A 21,773-nucleotide genomic window follows, 5' to 3' on the forward strand; every position below is an offset into this window, starting at 1 on the left:
TATATATATATATATATATATATATATATATATATATATATATATATATTGTATAACATTGCACATGGTACATATTGCAAAAGGTAATTGTTATAAATGTTTTTCATGGTGCTAATTGCATCTTGTCACTGCTTTTAAAGCATGTTTCTGCATTGATCCTCCAAACGCGATGTGAGTCACAGGAAACAATTGTAAATCCATAACGTCTATCAATGCATAAACACCGTGCTAACTGCATCACTTGGCTCGCCGTGCAGTTACACAAATGCACAAAGGGTGAGCTTGATATAATGGGCTATATGTAGCGATTAGACAATTGAGGCATCGTTTCTAAACTGCAGCCTTCTTCCCCTTTAGTCAACCCCAACTACACTGGGGGTGAACCCAAGCGCTCCAGAACTGCCTACACCAGGCAGCAGGTGCTGGAGCTTGAGAAGGAATTCCATTTCAACCGCTACCTGACGCGGCGGCGGCGCATTGAGATCGCGCACGCGCTTTGCCTCTCGGAGCGCCAGATCAAGATCTGGTTCCAGAACCGACGTATGAAGTGGAAGAAGGACCACAAGCTTCCGAACACCAAAGTCAGGTCGTCCAGCAATACAACGGCTGCACAGTCGAGCCACCAAGTGCAGAGTGTGGCCAAGGTGCAAGAGGCCGTGACGACAGCCTTATGAAAAGGAGGCAACAGGGACTTTGTACAGGGTATTCCTAACTTGATTATGTTCTGCATACGTGTGCACATGTCATTTTGGGGACGTTGGTTCATATAGGTCGTGCGTCGTCTGCTTCTTAAAGGCCAGCGACTCACGGTTTTGCCTCTTGCATTCCTGTGACACAATTTTTTCGACGATTTCTTTGAAACAACCTCGACTCCTCTTGCAGTAGTTACAGACTGCATGATAATCATCTGAAGCTCTTATTACGACGCAGACACGTCCATATATTTTTTTAATTTCAGCGTGTCTCGACACTTTTGGAAAATCTACAGGGTCAGTAACTGAAATACTTAATGTTTACATGTTATGTAAATGATTATTTACGTGTATTTTATACGTTAAAAGTGCACAGATCTTGCTATTATACAATTGACAGCATAGCTAAGGATGTGCTGTAACTATATACGTCACAACGGAGCCAGCAGATTGCGATGAGAAACCATTTGCATAGACGGGTTTTGAAGATGTGTATTTACAAATGGCCGACCGTGCTCGCTTCCTTTTGTCTGTGTGCTTTAAAATGTTGCATCGAAGCAAGCGTAATGCGGTTCTTTCAAAGAATTGTCCTCATGCCAGTTATTCCATCGATGTGTTTTCTGTTTGACTTATTTATTCACGACAATTTAAGTTATTTGTTATATTTGTGGGCACCGTTTTTAAACACCGTGGAGTCGTCTCTATATTTAGGGCACATTCTACTTTAGGAGAGCCGGAGACATGACATTTTAGTTTAGTACCAACATTGAACACATTTCATATAGAAATAAACGTCACGTAAAATGTCCATCGACTGCTCCTTTGTTTCCTTGTGCATGGTTGCGGATTGAATCAGTTGTAAATGCACTATTATTGGTTATTATTATTAATATTGCGACTTATCCATGTGTTGTATAGTCGGTATTACAATCAACATCAGCATAGCCTCACCTGTTTCCAAAGGGACGGGAGAGGCCGTTGCCATCAGTCAGTGTGTGAGTCCACATGCAGATCTATGTTAATGTAGATTGTTAATTCTCAGATCTAATGCAATCTGCATAGTCTACTGAGGTTCTGCATTGTAAAATGCTCTCTCTTGTATATTATTCAAAATTCACATTATTTCCAGGAGTGCATTAAGTGTGCTAAGAGGTCAACATGGTATACTGTATTAGTATATATATATATATATATATATATATATATATATATATATATATATATATATATATATATATATATATATATATATATGTGTGTATATGTCAGGCGTGATCAGCAATATATTCATGACTTGACAAAAAATGACAATCGTTGACATTGCTAAAACTGATATTTTTCAACAGATAGTCTTTTTCTAAGCTTTTCCAACCTCCTAGTTTTATGATATGTTACAAACTTGCTGATAGTAGGATTTTTTTTTTACCAATCTCAATGTGGGCAACAAAAGACAAATTAACATACAAGCGATGGGTAAACACAAAAGGAGGCCGATGTGGATTAATTTCCATGGAAGATAAAGGCGAACGAAGGACGATCAATTCGCAGAGGAGAACAATGAAAGAAAGGCCTTTCGCAGTCACTATACATGGAGTCATTTTGTGTGTGAGTGTGTGTGTGTGTGTGTGTGTGTGTGTGTGTGTGTGTGTGTTTGTGTGTGTGTGTGTGTGTAAAAGGTATTGTGGGGGGGGGGGCAACAGTGAGCTCTCACCATGTTTCAGCAAATAATGTGATTCGAGCGGTTTTGAGTTCAAAGCGCACTCAGTTGGGAATTCTTTTATTGTGGTGCACTCATCATAAAGCCTACCCGTTATCCCAGCATATATATATATATTTATAAACTATGCAGATTAACATCTACTAAAATGTCACCGCAATGTCAGCTTCCATAGTCTGGTATGATCATCGTAATCGGTGCACCATTTCGTTTGCTTTGAGTTTCATACGTTAATAATGTTAGCTCAGTCTGTCTGAGATATCAAACAGGCGAGTGTGTGTGTGTGTGTGTGTGTGTGTGTGTGTGTGTGTGTGTGTGTGTGTGTGTGTATGTGTGTGTGTATGTGTGTGTGTGTGTGTGTGTATGTGTGTGCTCAGCGTCCTCCTTTACATATTAAAGAAGAATGAAGCCAAGTTCATACGAGGGCAATCCGTCACTCTATTTAAAGCTCCGACTTTTGTGCGCTCGGAAGGGCTTTATTCTAGCGCTCTCTGACAAAACCATGACTTATGATCAAACGTCAGGCCTCGCGAGGCGCCATTTCGTTCCAGTGCTACCCACGCTCGGAGCCAAAAAGGAGTCGCTGTGAATTTGTGGGAAGCATGCATGTGTGTGCCGTACGGCATCTTTCGATGGAAAACGTCGACCTTTTCTTGCACAAGCGGAACCTGAAATTGATTCTGCCTGAAGAACGGCTGCATCATGATCTGCAGGCTCTGAGCCTAAGCCGGTGAGGTCCTTTCTCCCAAAAGCACATCGGCGTGACTTGTCTGGCTCTTTTTGTATCGGTGCTCGATTTTTCAACGCCGTTAACTTTGTCTGTCATTTAAATCCATTTTGAATGCTGCTGTAATCCATAAATTGGGGAAATGGGTGGGAATGGCGTACAGATTATACTCGAGATGTTCTTTTTTTGACAAAGCTATGAAAGTTTCTTAAAAAAGCGACACAATTAACGCTTCTTTTTCACACCTCACCTCTACTTCTTCTCGGCCATGACAATGGGTTCATCAAAGGGGCAGATTTTCTCTCCGATTAAGCGCAGTTCAGGCGTCGAATACTGACCTTCGAATCCCTTGACCTTTCCGAGGACAACTTGTTCTCTTTTGTCACTTCCTTTGGCCAAAGCAGCCCAGTGGTTTATTTGCAAGTCCGACACTTTGGGGAAGTACAATGGAGTGTCCAGTCCAACCCTTTGGGTCACGCACAAATGGTATAACAAGAAAAGGGTGATTGTATATATATATATATATATATATATATATATATATATATATATATATATATATATATATATATATATATATATATATATATATATACATGTGTAGAAATATATAGTGGTCTTCTTGTCCCATATATCTGAAACCATCGTGGACCGAGAGAGTTTTGTCTATGCACAGTCGTGCATGCACGGACTTTGGATACGGATACAGGTTTGAAGTTTGGTGCAGGCATTGAAAATTTTACATCACCTCTGATGTAAAAGCTTTAGTTGCATCATCATCATTGTACCATAATTTCTGCAGAGTGCCGGTGCTGCCGAAGCAATCTTTTGACTGAAGAGTGATGCTTGCAGGGTGGTTTGCTGTTGCCTTTGTAATTTGTTCAGGGAGCGAGCGATAACTTGCCAACACTTAGCGAAAAATACAGTGGGATCTTTGACATTCACGAACTACCAGTCTTGGCACACAGGTCCTGATCTGACTTAAAGTTCCTCTGATGGACCGCATTGATTCCTCACCCTGCACGTTAAACACGAGAATGGCAATTTTGGGCTGGGTCAGGATTCGAACCCAGGTTTCTCAAAGGCAAGTGTGCATACCTCTAATCCATCCTGCCAGTACAATTAAAAACAATCACAAAAAATGCTTTTATATATATATATATATATATATATATATATATATAAAAAAAAAATATATATATATATATAAAAAAAAAAATATATATATATATAAAAAAATATATATATATATAAAAAAAAAATATATATATATATATATATATATATATATATATACATATATACATATATATATATATATATATATATATATATATATATATATATATACATATATATATACATATATATATATATACATACATATATATATATATACATACATATATACATATATATACATATATATATATATATATACATATACATATATATATATATATATATATATATATATATATATATATATATATATATATATATATATATATATACTATCTATAATTCCAGCAATCTCTGTGTGTCTGTCTGTCTGTCTGTGACCACTGTTTCTCAACAACCAGTTGTCCGATCTAATTGAAACTGGCCAGGTATATTGCTGAGGACCCGAGTATGTGCCTTTTCAAGGTTTGATATCAATCGGACAAGTGGTTCCCAAGTAATGGCCATTTATTTACCAAACCAATGACAGGACACGGTGCTATGACGTCACAATTCTTTTTTCCTTTTTTTTTTTGCACGTACGGCCACGGACGTATGGCCATGCAAGTACGGGCCCACACTAGTATATATAAACACATAGACATGTATATGTATATATATATATATATATATATATATATATATATATATATATATATATATATATATATATATATATATATATATATATGGCGCCGCGAGGAGGAGTGATGTAAGGGACACATCGGACATTTTGGAGTTAATGCCACATGGCACTATTTTAACCCTTACCCTATCATCCGAGCTTATCATCATCATCATATCATCAAAAAATATCTCATACATCACTCCTCCTCATGGGGCCTCATATATACATGTATATATACGAGGTGTGTTCAAAAATTATCCGACCTTTGTTCATAAAAATACTCGTATCCAGATACAACAATCTTACACTAATCTCCTTCAAAGTAATCCCCTTGGGCTACCACACACTTCTCCCAACGGTTCTGCCACTGTCGGAAGCAGCGCTGGAACACCTCTTTTGGGATGGCGCGCAGCTGGTCCGTCGCATTCCGCATGATGTCTTCTCTGGACTGAAATCCGGTCCCTTTCAGGGGCATTTTCAGCTTGGGGAAACGTCAGAAGTCACACGGAGCCATATCGGGAGAGTAGGGAGCCTGATGAAGCACAGGTGTGTTGTGTTTGGCCAGGAAAAACTGTATCAAATGTGAAGAATGGGCGGGTGCATTATCGTGATGGAGCTGCCAATTGACCGCTGCCCACAGGTCCGGCCGTTTGCGTCGCACAGCGTCACGAAGGCGACGCAGTCCCTCTTGGTAGTACTCTTTGGTGATGTTTGTGCCGTGTGGTGCGTATTCGTGATGAACCACGCCACTGGAGTCAGAGAAGACGGTCAGCATGACTTTGACATTGCTGCGGACCTTCCTTGCTTTTTTTTTTTGGCCTCGGCGATGTTGGATGCTTCCATTGTGATGACTGGAACTTGGTTTCTGGGTCGTACCCATAAACACAGGTCTCATTGCCAGTGATCACTGTGTTGAAGAAGTTGGGATCGCTGTTCACAGTCTCCAGCATATCCTGTGCGATCTCCAAACGGAGTTGCTTCTGCTCGATCGTTAGCAGCTTTGGCACGAACTTCGCTGAGATTCTCCTTTCGCCCAAATCCTCAATCACAATGGAATGAACGGATCCAATGCTGATGCCCGCCTCGTCTGCAAGTTCTCTGATCGTGATTCGACGATCCTGCATCAGCAGGGTCCTCACTTGGTCAATGACGATCTCATTTCGGGATGTTGAGGGCCTACCAGAACGTGCTTCACTTTCCACTGATGTGCGACCATCTTTGAAGCGGTTGTACCACTCTTTTATCTGTGTGGTTCCCATTGCTTCGTTCCTGAAGGCCTGTTGAATCTTGCGGATCGTTTCCACTTGGGAATCGCCAAGCTTTACACAAAATTTGATGCAGTAGCGTTGTTCAAGTTTTTCCGCCATTTTGTCAAAAACGAAAATTCGACGGCGCTCACTTACACTTCCTCACTCATCGGCGGTCTTTCGGCGACTGACAGCTTCTGCAGGCAGAAAATATTAACGCATACAAATTAGGATCGCCAACATAAGTGCACCAAACCATGCCTCCCTCGCTTCATTTGTTTACGCACGAAAAATTAAGGTTGCATACTTTTTGAACACACCTCGTATATGTCAATATATTTATGTATATTTGTGTACATATATAATTATGTGTATATATGTATATGCATATATATATATATATAGACATAGATATATCAATATATATATATATATATATATATATATATATATATATATATATATATATAGACATAGATATATCAATATATATATATAGATATATATATATATATATATATATATATATATATATATCAATAGATATATCAATATATATATCAATAGATATATCAATATATATATATATATATATATATATATATATATCAATATATATATATATATCAATATATCAATATATATATATATATATATATATATATATATATATATATAAAAATATATATATATCTTCTTCTTTCGGCGAGCTCCCGTTAGGGGTCGCCACAGCGGATCAACCGTCTCCATTTCGCTAACCCGGGCCTCGACCGATCCGGTATGGAAATTCGTTTTGTTGTCCGCATAATGATTTGGCATTGGTTTTTACGCCGGATGCCATTCCTGACGCAACCCTGTTCGCCTATTACGACACACAGGGATATGGTACACCTATTCTATCCGGGGCATACACCGGGCCCAGTACAACTGGTACTCATTTCGCCGACCTCGGAAGGATGGCAGGCTGATTCAACCCCCTGGTGTTTTCGACTTGGCATATATATATATATATATATATATATATATATATATATATATATATATATATATATATATATATATATATACATATATACATATTAATTCAGTGTCCCAACGGGGATTGAACTCAGGACCTTTTGGGTCCCAAGACACTGCCCTCACCACTGCGCCAACACCAGGCTCTATATGTATGTATGTATGTATGTATGTATGTATATGTATATGTATATATATATATATATATATATATATATATATATATATATATATATATATATATATATATATATATATATATATTTGTAAATATATATACATATATATTTGTAAAATATATATATACATATATATTTGTAAAGCTCTTTCTCACCACTGATTTTCTCACTCACTCACTGATATTAAAGATCGGTACCTTCTGGGTGACGCATAAAGTGAAATTTTTTGGGCCGATGGACATTGAAGGTGGTGCACCAGTTAAAATAACAGACTCATCGGACAACATCCAAAAATGAAAATATAAATAAATGGGGAAAAAAATACGTGGGAAAAAATAATTGAAAAAAAACCCGCAGGTGAACTACCTGAGACAATGGGGAAGCACTGTAATTTTGTGTGCCAACGGACATGAAAGCTGATACACCGGAAAAAAAAAAATCACAGAATTGTCGGACAACATGTCAATGAAAATAAATAAATGAAAAAAAAAAAAAATGAAATGCAGTTGAGCGACCTGAGAAAATAAGGAAGGATGGTTCATATGCTTGCACAATGTGTAAGCACACCCCACTAGGTTTTTTTTTGTATGCACTGTCGAAGCTCGTACGAGAGCTAACACACAAACACACAACAAGGAGAGCAGGAGACAAGAGGGGCGGGAGAGGGAAGGAAAAAAACAGTGGGGAACATGGACATGAGGAGATCTGTGAAAGGGAGAGGGATGGGGCAGGGTATTCAGGGTAAACAAGATGGACACTTCAGGGATTTTCAGATCCTCACACGACAGGGACTTTCACGAAGGGAATTTGAAGGAGGTGGGTTTGGGGTGGATTAGTGAGGGTACAAAAAAAAGATCGTGGTTTTGGATGGGGGAAGACAAGGGATGGTGATGTAGAGCTGTTTTGAAGAACTGGAGGGAAGAGTGGGACTGAACAGAGTGAGGGAGTTCGTTCCAAAAGTCAGAAAAAAGAGGGAATGAAAGAGTGAAGGTGAGCAGTGATTCTTGATTTTGGTAGTTTTATCAGAAGGGGGATGCTGGTGGACCTTGAGTGCCTTGCGGAAATATGGGGGGGACATATCTCAGACAGAGTGGGGGGAGGGTAGGGGGAGGTGAGGCCTGAGAGGAGATGGTAGAAGACAGAAAGACCACCAACCTGCCTACAGTTAGAGAGTAAGAGACCTAAAGACTCAGCTTTTTTATGGGAGATACCAATGATCCTAAATAGCCTGGTTTTCACAACATGAAGCCGAGAAAGGTGAGAGGTGGGAGCACCAGACCAGAGGGGAGAGCAGTACTCCATTAGGTTTGCAGATGAATGCTTGTATGTGGTCAGAAGCTCAGGTATGCCAAGGAGGGACTTTGTACTATGGAGGATGCCCAGTCAGCATTTGGCTTTGTAGGCTAGCTTGGAAATGTGGCTTTCCCAGGAAAGATCATGGCAGATTGTGAGACCCAGAAACTTGTATGAAAGGACTTCTTCAAGAGGATTGCTGAGAAAGGAGATAGGGTGGAGGGGGGGGGGGGGTTGCAGATCGTCTTTTTGGAGAGACATCGTGCGAGTGTGAGATTTGTTAGGGTTGAAAGACATATTCTACGTGTTGGACCAGCTTGTGATTCTATCCAGATCTGCAGAGAGTGAAGAGACTGCTGCTTGCTGTTCTGAGGGATGACAGATGGTACGGCAGAGGGTGGAGTCATCAGAAAAGGGATAAAGAGGATTTTTCAGAGTGAGAGAGACCATTGATGAAAACCAGAAAAAGAACAGGGCCCAGAACACTCTTGAGGAACTCCAGCCTGGACAGGAAGAGGGGATGAAGGAACTCTATTGAGGGCCACACGTTCGCTGCGACAGGAGAGAAAGTCTGCGTGCCATGAGTAGAGATGTCCTTGGAGAGCATAGGAAGAGAGCTTGGTGAGCAGGGCAGGGTGCCAGAACGTATTGAAGGCACGCAATATGTCTGGGCAGATGGCTCTGATTTCATGTCTGCCATTAAGGATCTAATATTTAAAGGTCTTTCTAACCACTGACTGAATGATTGACTGATATTACAATGGTGCCTTCCGAGTGACATAGAAAGCTGAAATTTTGTGTGCTGGTGGACATAGAAGCCAGTACACTGGAAAAAAAAACACAATCTTTTGACAACATCCATGAATGAAAATATAAATAAATTTAAAAAATAAATGATTTTGTTTTTTTTAATGCAGGTGAGTGACCCGAGACAATAATTTTGCACAGTAATTTTGTGTGCTGATGGACATCAAAACCAACACACAAGGAAAAATCACAGAATCGTCGGAAAGCATCCGTAAATGAAAATATTAAAAAATGAAAGAAAACAAGCTCAAATGAGCCGAGATCCTCGTCCTCTTCATGATGACGTTATAAAAACGAATATGACGTCATTGTGATGTATCAGGTTTGCGAGAAATTATCTGTGATAAATTATCTGTGCTAATGCCCGGCTTGATTCTCACAAACAAAATTCAAACAGCTTGCCTAGTTTCGGAGATAATGGTCTCGGCGATTTCCATTAGTGGCGATATTATGACGTCAACTTTTTTTCTAGGAAGAATTTCCAAAATCGGAGATGGTTACTGCCTGCGCATGGGCTTTCTGCATATACATGGCAAGTTTCACGAAGATCCGATGAAAACTCTGGGTTGTGAAACAAAAATGTCAAAAAATAGGAATGATGTCATAAAAATTGATATGACGTCATAGTGATGTATCATATGTACCGTAATTCATCTTTCCTTATGCCCTGTTCGATTCCCACAAACAGAATTCAAAAAGCTTGCCGAGTTTCGGAGATAATTTTTTAGGCGATTTCCATTAGCGGAGATATTTTGACGTCATAACTTTTTTTTCTCGGAGGAATTTTCAAAGTCGGAGATGGTTCCTGTCTGCGCAGGGTATTTTTTACATATATACGCCAAGTTTCAGGAAGTTTCGATGAAAACTGTAGGCTGTGAAACAAAAAAGTCCACAAGAAGAAGATGAAGAACAACAACGTGAGCAAGACTTAGTGATCCTCCACGAGGATATAAAAATGAATATAAATGAATGAAAAATCAAATGCAGGTGAGCGACCCGAGACAATGGGGAAACATGATTCGTATGCTTACACAATGTGTAAGCACAACCCGCAAGTAATATATAAAGCTCTTTCTAACCACTGACTGACTGACTGACTCAATGACTGATATTAAAGATCGGTACTATCCGGGTGACGTAGAAAGATGAAAGTTTGCTTGCCGATGGACATCGAAGCCCGTACAACGAAAAAAATTCACAGAATCATCAGACGAAATCCACAAATGAAAATACAAATAAATGAAAAAAAAAAGAAAAAAAAAACAATAAGTGAGTGACCTGAGACGATGGGGAACTACAGTAATTTTGTGTCCCATTTGAAATCAAAGCCGATACACCAAGAAAATTCAAAAGAACCATTGGAAAGCATCCGTAAATGAAGATATAAATAAAGGAAAAATAAAAATAAATAAATGACAAAAATCAAATGCAGGTGAACGACCCAAGACAATGGGGAAGCACTGTTCGTATGCTTACACAATGTGTATGCACACCCTGCTGGTATATATATATATATATATCTTGTCAGACAGAGTGGGGGTATATATATATATATCTTGTCAGACAGAGTGATTCTACCAATCACAGTGATAGTGATTATATATATATATATATATATATATATATATATATATATATATATATATATATATATATATATATATATATATATATATATTATCCCTGTGTCGTAAGAGGCGACCAGGGTTGCGTCAGGAAGGGCATCCGGCGTAAAACATGTGCCAAATCACTATGCGGATCATACGGATGATCCGCTGTGGCGACCCCTAACGGGAGCAGCCGAAAGAAGAAGAAGATATATATATATATATATATATATATATATATATATATATATATATATATATATATATATATATACATATATATATATATATATATATATATATATATATATATATATATATATATATATATATATGTATATATATATATATATATATATATATATACATACACATATACGTATATATACACATATATGTATGTATATATAAAAATATATATGTATATTTGTAAATGCATATATATATATATATATATATATATATATATACATACATACATATATATATACATACATATATATAATCACTATCACTGTGATTGGTAGAATTTACAAGGCCAGAACATCAAATCGAAACATTGACAGAACCTTATGGGTACACATATAATACACCCACAGGGAAGCAGACAAAGGCTATACGAGTAATCTGATACAATGTAAACCTTCCACCCCAACATTCTTATTCTTAAACCTAAAGAGGGTGAAGAACTTTGAGAAAATATCCCTAAATTTTTGCCATCCAACGAATTTTAAAATAAGGGAAATAAAACATCGAATCGAGTGCGTAAATTGGTGAAAGTCGCGGGTTCAAGCCTTTGTTCGAAGGAATACATAATAGAAGGCGGCTCACGTGTGGCGCGCGATCCATTCACACACAACGAGATCGCCATTTGCATTCGACTACGGATCGTCTGCCTGTATATAAAAGCCCCGAGTGCTTGTCCACCGTGATTTGCACTCAGACTCAGAGCGGGTTGTTTGGCACGTTATAAATGCTCGGTATCGGTGTGTTGAGAAATAGTCCTTCCCTTTATGCGCATTTTGCTGCGCAACGCGCTTGTGACGCTGAACTCCGGTTGACCCCGGTGGTTTCGTGTGATTTATTTGCCTTTCACTGCCATGTCAGACGCAGGGCCTCACAGTCCGCACAATATTGTGATGAGCTGGGGCCACGGTATTATAATGCTACTTCACTCTGAAATGTGCAAAAATACGCTTTTCCTCCCATAGATCTCGATTTTCCTTGTTAATAACTCGCAATATTAAGTAAAGGTGTGTTTTCTGAAAATCTTTTTTCAAGGGGGGTGGGTTATGAAAGCCTGATTCAAATTTATAACGTTTTGCGGCCATTTTGGCTCTGTGATCTCTCACCCCCCCCCCCCCCCCCGAGCGGTCACTGCGTCACTTGGGCGAGCAGAAGACCTTGTTTATTCGGGCCGTGCCACAGTGCAGAAACTCCCCGACCCTAACAAAAGCTAGAGCACAGCATTGTATGGAAGGTTCCAAAAAGGGACAGCGTCAAGGCCGTTGGAGCGGCCACGAGGGGCGTTGGAAATGGGAGGGACTGCTCACAAGACCACGGGGCAATGAAGATGGCGAGCGGAGGGTTCTGTTTGGCAAAGAACCGCCTCACCATTCATCGTGCTGGGCATACAGGACGTCCTGTGCTGTGATCTGTGGTCCGGCAGAGATATCAGTTGTTGGTTGTGTGTGTGTGTGTGTGTGTGTGTGTGTGTGTGTGTGTGTGTGTGTGTGTGTGTGTGTGTGTGTGTGTGTGTGTGTGTGTGTGTGAGTGATATATATATATATATATATATATATATATATATATATATATATATATATATACAATGTGTGTATACGAGTATATGGAGTATATGTACATGTGTGTACCCGAGTATATATGTACGTGAGTATATGTATGCGTGTGTGCGTGTGGATGTTGCACGTAAAAATTCATATCTATGAATCTTTTTTAAAACTGGAAGATTTTTTTGCTGTTTTTTCACAAATTATTTGTTCCTCATGCGAAAGAAAACTCTTTTGCATTTCCTTTCTGGAAGCTGAAGCCTTGTGCCGATCAAGGTAAATCGTGTTCCGTGGACCGCAAACTCGTTGTGCCGCATATACAGTATAGGCAACTGTACCTGAAGCATGTTCTGGAGGTGCACAGTAAGTACCTTGTGCTCCTTGTACCAAGCATCGGAGAAAGGTCGCAAACATTGTCACTGAAAGCGGATGATTTTATTTGTTGTAACCACTCACTTTGTACGAATGTATGGCAATCGGATGAAGGCAATTGCTTTATAAAGGTGAAAGAAAACCCACTGAACAACTTTTTTAAATTAATTATTTCATGTCATTGAATCGCGATGCAAAACATAAAATACAAGACTTGCTATTTATTATTTATTCCTGAACTTAACGGGTCATCCGAGCAGTTCCTCATGCATGACGATTTGTAGATTTTACACCACCTCTCATCTGCCGAAACGACTCCAAGTAAATAAATTGTTAAGCATTTTTAATGTGACAAATTACACTGCATGAAACGTCATCATGATAAACTTCGCAATACTAATCATAATTGTATTGTCAAGAATGAAAGTTTTCATTGTTACCTCCATCAGCGAAGGTGGATGGATGTCATGTTTTCACCTCTGTCTGTGAGCAGGATATCTCAAAAAGTTATTGATTGATTGGGCTGAAACTTGGTGGACAGGTTGGGAGTGTGACAAGAACGAATTGATTACATTTTCTTGAAGATCCAGATCCGGATACGAGAATATTTTGATTTTTTTAAAGTGATTCTTCACCATTGAGAGATTCGAGCCAAAAAACGATATAAAGCACGATGTCTCAAAAAGTTGGAGTCGGATTATTACAAAACTTGGTGGACGAGTTGGTGAGGTGATGAGAACAAGCAGATTAATTTTTGGTTCAGGTCTGGATCAAGATCCAGCCTATTAGTGGGAAATAAAACGTAAACTGTTCATTCTTGTGGGAGGTATACGCATGAAACCAAGTACCATTCTAGTTTTTAAAGTTTTTTGTGTGCCCCCCACCCCCAATTGATGATGGGTAACTTTAAGGATGTTTGATAGATGTGTTTACAATCCATATCCTTCCTACCACACCCACCCACAGGGTTGACTGTACACTTACATTGAACATGCACTATATCACCCAAGGTGTGGGTTATCGTGTTTTTGCGAACGATTAAATGATAATGTAGAAATATTTTCATAAAATACGTACATCGTGCTTCAAAATTAGTCTTCAAGCAAGCATTCGCTCAGCCAGCTCTGTTGTTTCATATTTTGTCAAAAGTGCAAGCATCTCCATTATGTTCCTTCCATGGCATCAATCAATATGTTGTGACGAGCTTGTAACACTCGTAGCCTTTATTAAATCAGCGTGGAAAATCAGTGAGCCTTTTATTCATTATTTACGTCCATGAATCCATTTCCTTTCAGGTGTATGTTTGTTGGGGGGGGGGGGTGTTAATAATGTTCTTGGAACGAGTACTCAAGTTTGCTTATTCTTCAATCCGTGATCACATTTAATTATAATTTTTTTTTTTTTAATACTTCCACTTATTGTGGTGGTATGATTCGATGCTTTCAACTGGCTATGATCAACGGAGCATCGCCACGGCTACCAAGTATGGGGGCACCACTGATGCAATGCCCCTATTACCTGTTCACTGGTACTCATTTTGTCGCCCTTGGGGGGATGACAGGCTTAGTCAACTCCACCTGGTGTTAATTCAGCAGCTGACGGGGCTTGAACTCAAGACCCTAAGATCCAAAGCCCACCACCCTAACCACAAAGCCTAACACCAGGCTTACTGATTACAAATAACTAGTATCAAAGCCCGTCAAAAATGACGGGTTGGAATTATTTTATTTGAAATATTCAGACTGGAAGATATGCTGTTTTGCAGGAAGAAAAAGCATTATTTAAAAACACTACATGGGCAAATGTCACCCTATTTTCTTTATCTTGTGGCACCTTTCATTTCGAGGGTACAGCCTCATGAAAGTGCCAAAGCCTGAAGCCTTGGCCGAGTGCCAGGTGTGAATAAATTTTCTCTATTTATTAGACATCACACGTATGTAAATGAACACTCGTTTTACTCCACACGTGTTTCACATGATGTGCAGCAAATTTCACCTCTCTGCACCTTGTATTTATTGTTATTTTTTGAAACACTTCTGTACACCACCATTGAGTCCCGGTTGCAAGTCACCGTCTACATTTCCAAAAGAAGAGATAATTATTCTGTAATGGAAAATGTTTTTTGTTTTTTTTTATCCTCAAAAAATAGATTGTAGTGAACGCACAGTCATGTTAAAAGATTGGCCTTTAAAACCCTTCTTAAATTGTCCTTTTGAATGGGGACAGACATCACGCAAACAAATACACAAACACACATTGTATTTTATATGGTAGATCCTTTCTAATATATATATATATATATATATATATATATATATATATATATATATATATATATATATATATATATATATAGATAGATATACAGGGGGCTGCAAAAAGTAGGTACACAGTAATGAAAAACAAAACGTGTGCACAAAACGTATTTTATTGATGAGACAAGCATATCAATAATAACATACCAATAATAAACATATCAATAATGAACATATTAATCTAGTATTAATGAATGAATCCGAGCACCACTATTACAATACTGGTAATACTGGTATATTCCTTACTGTATACCTACTTTTGCAGCCTCCTGTGTGTGTATATATATATATATATATATAGTGCTGTTTATACTTGAGTTTTGCAAAATGTGAGGTCTACGTTTATAATCATATGAGTTCCCTTACAAGGAAGTTCAATGAAGGAGGAGGCCATGAAGCTCATCAAAGCTTGAACTATTATGACCAACCTATGGTTGTTTGTCATTGAGCCATCATTTTAAATGTTAAGGATGAAGCAAGGAAGCAGTACATGCCATTTTTGTGTTTATATAATGTCTTTGGCATGACTCGGCCGGGGTTCAAAGCCCAGATGTCGCAGATTCAGAGTAGACACTTTAACCACTCTCCACCAATGGCTCTCATCCTGAGAACCTTTTGAACAACATCCCACTTAAATTTAAAACGCCATCGTATACCCATTGACACCTCAAGTGAGACATTTCTTCACTCATATCAGCAAATAAATGTGGCGTTTACAAAATGACATTTCAAATGAGTGATATTTACATTTTGTACACGTGGCATCGTCGTTTTGTGTGTGGCAGTATAGGAGTGATTCTCAAAATTATAAGATGCAAGTGAAAATACCAATACACCACTTGAAATCATGTTGTTTGCTTTGAACACAATACACACATGGATACTCGCAGTTTGTTTTCACATTTCACAAGAAGAGAGCTGTGAAAATGCCGCCGGCAACGACAGGCGGGTCGGCCGGGCGTGAGGTGCAAGCGTGACGTGCCCGGGCAGAGCACATGGTGCAGGATGCAGTTATTGTGTTACTTTTGGGTAAAGTCTTGTTCCCATCTCTCTCCTTATTTTTTCTTTTAGCTCTGTGCAATAAAGCAGCAACAGTCACGCAGGAGCCCCGATTCCACGCCCAGCGCTTAGCCTTTCCCACTGGAGAAGATTTGGGAATCTTGCCAGGATCTCCTGTGGGATGGAGCGATCAACCCTGACATGTTGCTCGTGGGTTCCTGATTGTTCTTTCACCTTGAATGCATTTATTACAACCCTACGGTCTACCTACACCTTGTTTTTCTTAATACAATGGGGCAAAATGTTGGATAAATGATAATTTGGGGATATTTCATTCTACTAAATGGCAAACACCGATCGTGCTAGACATTATGATATTTATTCGGTCTGCTTTGGAGTGTGAATAAAAATAATATGAGCATGTACAAACCTAATTAAAAATACACGAAAATATTAAAAGTATTGAGAAATATTTTTGTTTATTACTGTATTTTTAGGTATGAATAAGCAAGCACGAATACATTGCGTCACCTGTGTCAAGGAAGTGGGACCTTTAATGTCGTGTACTTGAGTACAGTGTATGTAATAGACATGTACAAAATGATTAAATGAATGAATGAAGCTTTGGATGTCACCTGTATTTATAAGGACTCAATGACCAGAAGGCATTAAAATCGCCGCAATTTGTTGGGTGTGATGCTCGATTAAATCATGTAGGCCATATTTAGCACAAACCTTTCACTGTATTTTAATATTTATGTAATGTGACACTTTGCCAAAATTGCATGTACTAGTACGGGCCCGTCGGGGCGGGCCCGTAGGTGAGTGCCAGTATGTGCAGCCTCTCTCTCTCTCTCTCTCTCTCAAACCTCAAAAAGGCACATCCGCCGGTCCCCAGCAATATTCCTGGCAAGTTTCAATCGTGCAAAAGAAATAATTAAAAAAAATAAATAAATATTAATTGTAATGTCATTCGTGACGTCATAGCACCGTGTCCTGTCATTGGTCGACAGATAAATGGCCGTAACTTGGGAACCACTCGTCCGATTAATATCAAACCTTGAAAAGCACATCCGCGGAACCCCGGCAATATTCCTGGCAAGTTTCAATCAGATCGGACCATCGATCGTGCAAAAAAAAAAAAGAATAAATAAATAAACATTAATTGTGATGTCATTCGTGACGTCATAGCACCGTGTCTTGTCATTGGTCGACAGATAAATGGCCGTAACTTGGGAACCGCTTGTCCGATCGACATCAAACCTCGAAAAGGCACATCCGCGGGTCCCCGGCAATATTCCTGGCAAGTTTCAATGAGATCGGACCGGCGGTCGTCGAGAAACGGCGGTCGCAGACAGACAGACAGACAGACAGACAGACAGACAGACAGACAGACAGACAGACAGACAGACAGACAGACAGACAGACAGACACACACACACACACACACAGATTGCTGGAATTATAGATAGATGTATGTATATGTAGATGCAATACTATAAAGAGGTGTGTGTGTGTGTGTGTGTGTGTGTGTGTGTGTGTGTGTGTGTGCGTGTGTGTGTGTGTGATTGGTTTTTAACTCCATAGGTGGGTTTCAAAAGGTGTAACGGAACCCTCCCAGGTCTCAAAGTATTTACCTTCGTGTATGGTGTGCGTGTTTGCGTGTGAGTGTGCGCGTATGCTCTTGTTGACTGCTATATCCACACGTGGGTTGCTTTCAAGAGATGGAACGGAGACTTACCCAGTCTCAACGTATCCACCTCCAATAGCGTATTATCGTGTGTGGATGATACGTATGCATATAATATTGTTATGCACTCAGGGTTCGAAGCTCGCCACGAGAGGAAGCACTTGGTTCCCTCCCGAACGCCTGGTCCTGAGGCTGCCGGGCACAGATAACTCCACACACCGACGGGTTGCAAAGCAACCATGAATGCCAATTAGCACTGTCAATCCCAGCAGGGTTACACGACATCACATGATACCTTACCTGTGGACAGCTGAATAAATTATGTTCTGTACCCTCAGCACACACCTGGATTACTGCTGAGCGATACAGTGAGTGCACACTGGCTAACAAGAGCAAATTCAGTGGGGCAAAACTTCCCGGCTAAACTAATGTGCGGACCATGCTGGACCAATGAAGGAAAAGATGAAACGGACTGGGTTCATTCATAACATAGGCAATTTATACAGGTGAGGAAAGGTCATGTGGCACAATTAAAGGTTTTATTACAATATGTACAGCAGGAGAAAGCAAGGATTTATGGGTGCAGCAAAATAAAATGCAGTTATAATTTACAAAAGAAGACAGTGCTGAGCTAACCAGATCTAACTGTCTGCAATTTTAACTTAATGCAAACAATACAGGCACCTTCAGACACACACCCAAGGAAGCTAGAGAGTTCAGAAAGAGGAGAATCAGTTGAGGTGTAAGCTACCTCTTGGTACCTGGTGCGGTCGCTGGACCTATGTAACCCAATCACTAAAGGCCCGGTCACACCTTGACGTTTTAGCCAACGTATGCCGATTTTTGAATTTTTTTTCTAAAACGCTGGCACACGTTGAATACGTTATGGGTAAGTTTTGATAACATTGAGAGCACGCTGAAAAACACTGCCATACGTCATTGTACGTTGGCTTTAAACGTTGTACTTTTTGGTTGTCCTCAAATTTTTTCATGCTTGAAATTTCACGACGTATGCCGGCGTATGACTCACACGTTCCGCTACGCTGGCCACAAGTTGTATGCACGGTCTGCGATCGTTGACAGACGTCAACACATGCTACTTGTAAGTTAATCATAAGTTGAGACACGCCGAGGTAATGTTTAGCGTACCTGAAACTTATTTCAAACCTATGATTAACGTGTTGTTGGTACGTTGCGCGATCGTTGCCACACATCGACAGACGTTACTTTTAAGTTACTCATAGGCTGAAAGACGTCGGTATAATGGATCGTCCTTGCGTCAGCATCCACGGCCATGGCCAGGACACTTATTTGCAGCATTCTTCAAACTTTTCTTCGGCATGACGAGGATGTTCACACTTCGATGTCTAGCTTGGCTATGATTCCAATTGTCCATTGGCAGCGTCTATTTAAAATAGTCGAGTTTGAGCGTTTTAACACGTTCAGAAGAAACGCTTCAAATTTCCAAACCCCAGCGTTAAAAAATAAAGGCGAGTGACAGCAATTTAAATCGTTCATTGTAAACAATGAAAATAGTTGAGTGGTACCGTTTAAAAGTCATTGAGTGTAAAAAAAAAAAATCCAATTGTTGAGCGCAAGCGTCTACTTTCAATAGTGGAGTTTGAGCGATTTAGCACGTTCAATAGAAACGATTAAAATTTCCGAGCACCAGCGTCAAAAAACAAAGGCGAGTGACAGCAATTTAAATCGTTCATTGTAAACAATGAAAATAGCTGAGTGGTACCGTTTAAAAGTCGTTGAGTGTAAAAAAAAATCCAATTGTTGAGCGCAAGCGTCTACTTTCAATAGTGGAGATGCAGCCATTTAAATCGTTGAGTGGCAGCCAATGAATAGCAAACCCCACGTCACCGGCAAAGATAAACTGCCGCACGATATGGATAAGTTAGGCTATCGTTGGGCATAGTTTGTGAACGCCGGCTTCACGATAATTATTCGTTGGTATATCGTATCTATAAGTAATCAAAGCGCTCTATGCACATTATTAGTTCATTGTGCATTTGTCCAACCCGTTATGAATAGACCTAAATCGTAAAAACAAGCTATAGCTCATTGTTGAAAAAGCCCCATAAAAAATTAGCCGCGAAGAACTTCGAACAATGGTGCAAAGATGTCTCCTACCCGTGGACACGCGGACGCAAGGACGATCCATCATAACCCACACCCTCCCCCTCACACTCACCTACTACTGCCAACATGAACAAACTACTACTAATACTAATACTGATACTGATACTGATGACATGGACATCGACTCAAAAAGGACTCGAAAACACTGTTGGGTTCCCCTTTTATGAACACCATTTTATATACCAATTCCCAAAACCGCTGGGAACACGTCTTTATATGGCAGTTGTAAGCTAGAAACACGTAAAAAAATTTTTTTTTTTGTCAACCAGAAGACGTCATTGGAATACATCTACATACGTCGATGTGTGTTGGGACTACGTACAGAATTTGTTCAAAGCACGTCAAACATAAGTTAGAAATAAGTTTCACGTAAAAAAGACATTACCGCGACGTGTTTCGACTTATGAGTAGCTTATAAGTAGCCTTTGTGGACGTGTGTAAGCGTCCACATATCGTGTGCAAAACTTATCCCCATCGCATGCGGAACGTGTGTCATACGCCGAGTACGTCGTAAAATTTTGAACATGTTTAAAATTTCTTGACGTACTCTACTTACTACGACGTATGATAGCGTACTTTCGCGTTCTACTCATGTATACCAAACTTACTCATACCGTATTTGACGTGCCCCAACGTTTTAGACACATTTTTCTTAGGTCGGCATACGCTGGCAAGATCGCCAAGCTGTGACCGCGATGTTGACACTTCCATTTCTACGGCAGTTATGATTCGAATCGTTGTGCGTCAGCCTTTTAATAGGCTACGTCACGACATCGTTGGCGATGCGTGCAACGCGCTATGCCTAAGTTAGACTATCGTTGGGCATCGGTTGTGTAGGCCGACAACAGGTTCAGCATTCGTTGGTATAAGTTATCTATAACACAACGAAACGTTCTGTGTCCGTTACCAATGCGTTATACATAAGACCAAGTCGCTATGAGTACGTCCGAATCTTTTTTAAAAACCATCAAAAGTTCAACGTAAGCCAGCGTTTTACATACATTTTAATACGTTGCCATCGCTGGCTAAAACGTCAAGGTGTGACCGGGCCTTTAGGAGGGGAGAGGAGGGAAGAAAACTGGGGGCGTCTCTGGTGTGTGAATGGCAGGTGCAAATGAGGGGAGAATGAGGTGCAGGTGTGATGCAGTAGAGGAAGTGTGAGGTAGGTGCGTATTGGTTATTGTTGCTCTTTTAGTTTCTGCATCTGCAGTGGATGAGACAGTAGATGAGAGAGATAGACACATGAGAGGATAGCTTAAATGGGCATATAAGAGAGTCTGTAAAGGGTAATCAGTATTGGTTGCAGAACGCAGCCGTGCTCCGA

The 21,773-nt window shown here is 39.7% G+C and overlaps 2 protein-coding genes across 7 annotated transcripts in view; one reads left to right on the plus strand and one right to left on the minus strand.

Moving 5' to 3' along the window:
• LOC147027536 (homeobox protein Hox-A4-like) overlaps positions 1-21,773 on the plus strand; it is a 253,909-nt gene that overhangs the window by 145,486 nt on the left and 86,650 nt on the right. For 2 of the 6 annotated variants that reach the window (XR_015057088.1, XR_015057086.1), the window contains exon 5: positions 16,684-21,204. The exons of 1 other annotated variant lie outside the window; for it this stretch is intronic. Coding sequence is in view for 1 of the 5 variants with exons in the window: in XM_085877006.1 (XP_085733132.1) it covers positions 358-674 (317 nt within the window). In the remaining 4 variants the exon portion in view is untranslated. Of the gene's footprint in view, positions 1-357; positions 1,501-1,956; positions 3,140-16,683; positions 21,208-21,773 lie in introns of those variants that run through there. 3 more of the 6 variants (XR_015057084.1, XR_015057085.1, XM_085877006.1) reach the window with 3 other exon arrangements.
• The window catches only part of LOC147027538 (uncharacterized), a 184,303-nt gene that overhangs the window by 54,933 nt on the left and 107,597 nt on the right, over positions 1-21,773 (minus strand). The window lies entirely within an intron of this gene.

Source organism: Eptatretus burgeri, chromosome 4 (assembly GCF_056783735.1).
Source record: "Eptatretus burgeri isolate ZD-2024b chromosome 4, Ebu_testis_v1, whole genome shotgun sequence".
NCBI classification, from domain to species: Eukaryota; Metazoa; Chordata; class Myxini; order Myxiniformes; family Myxinidae; genus Eptatretus; species Eptatretus burgeri.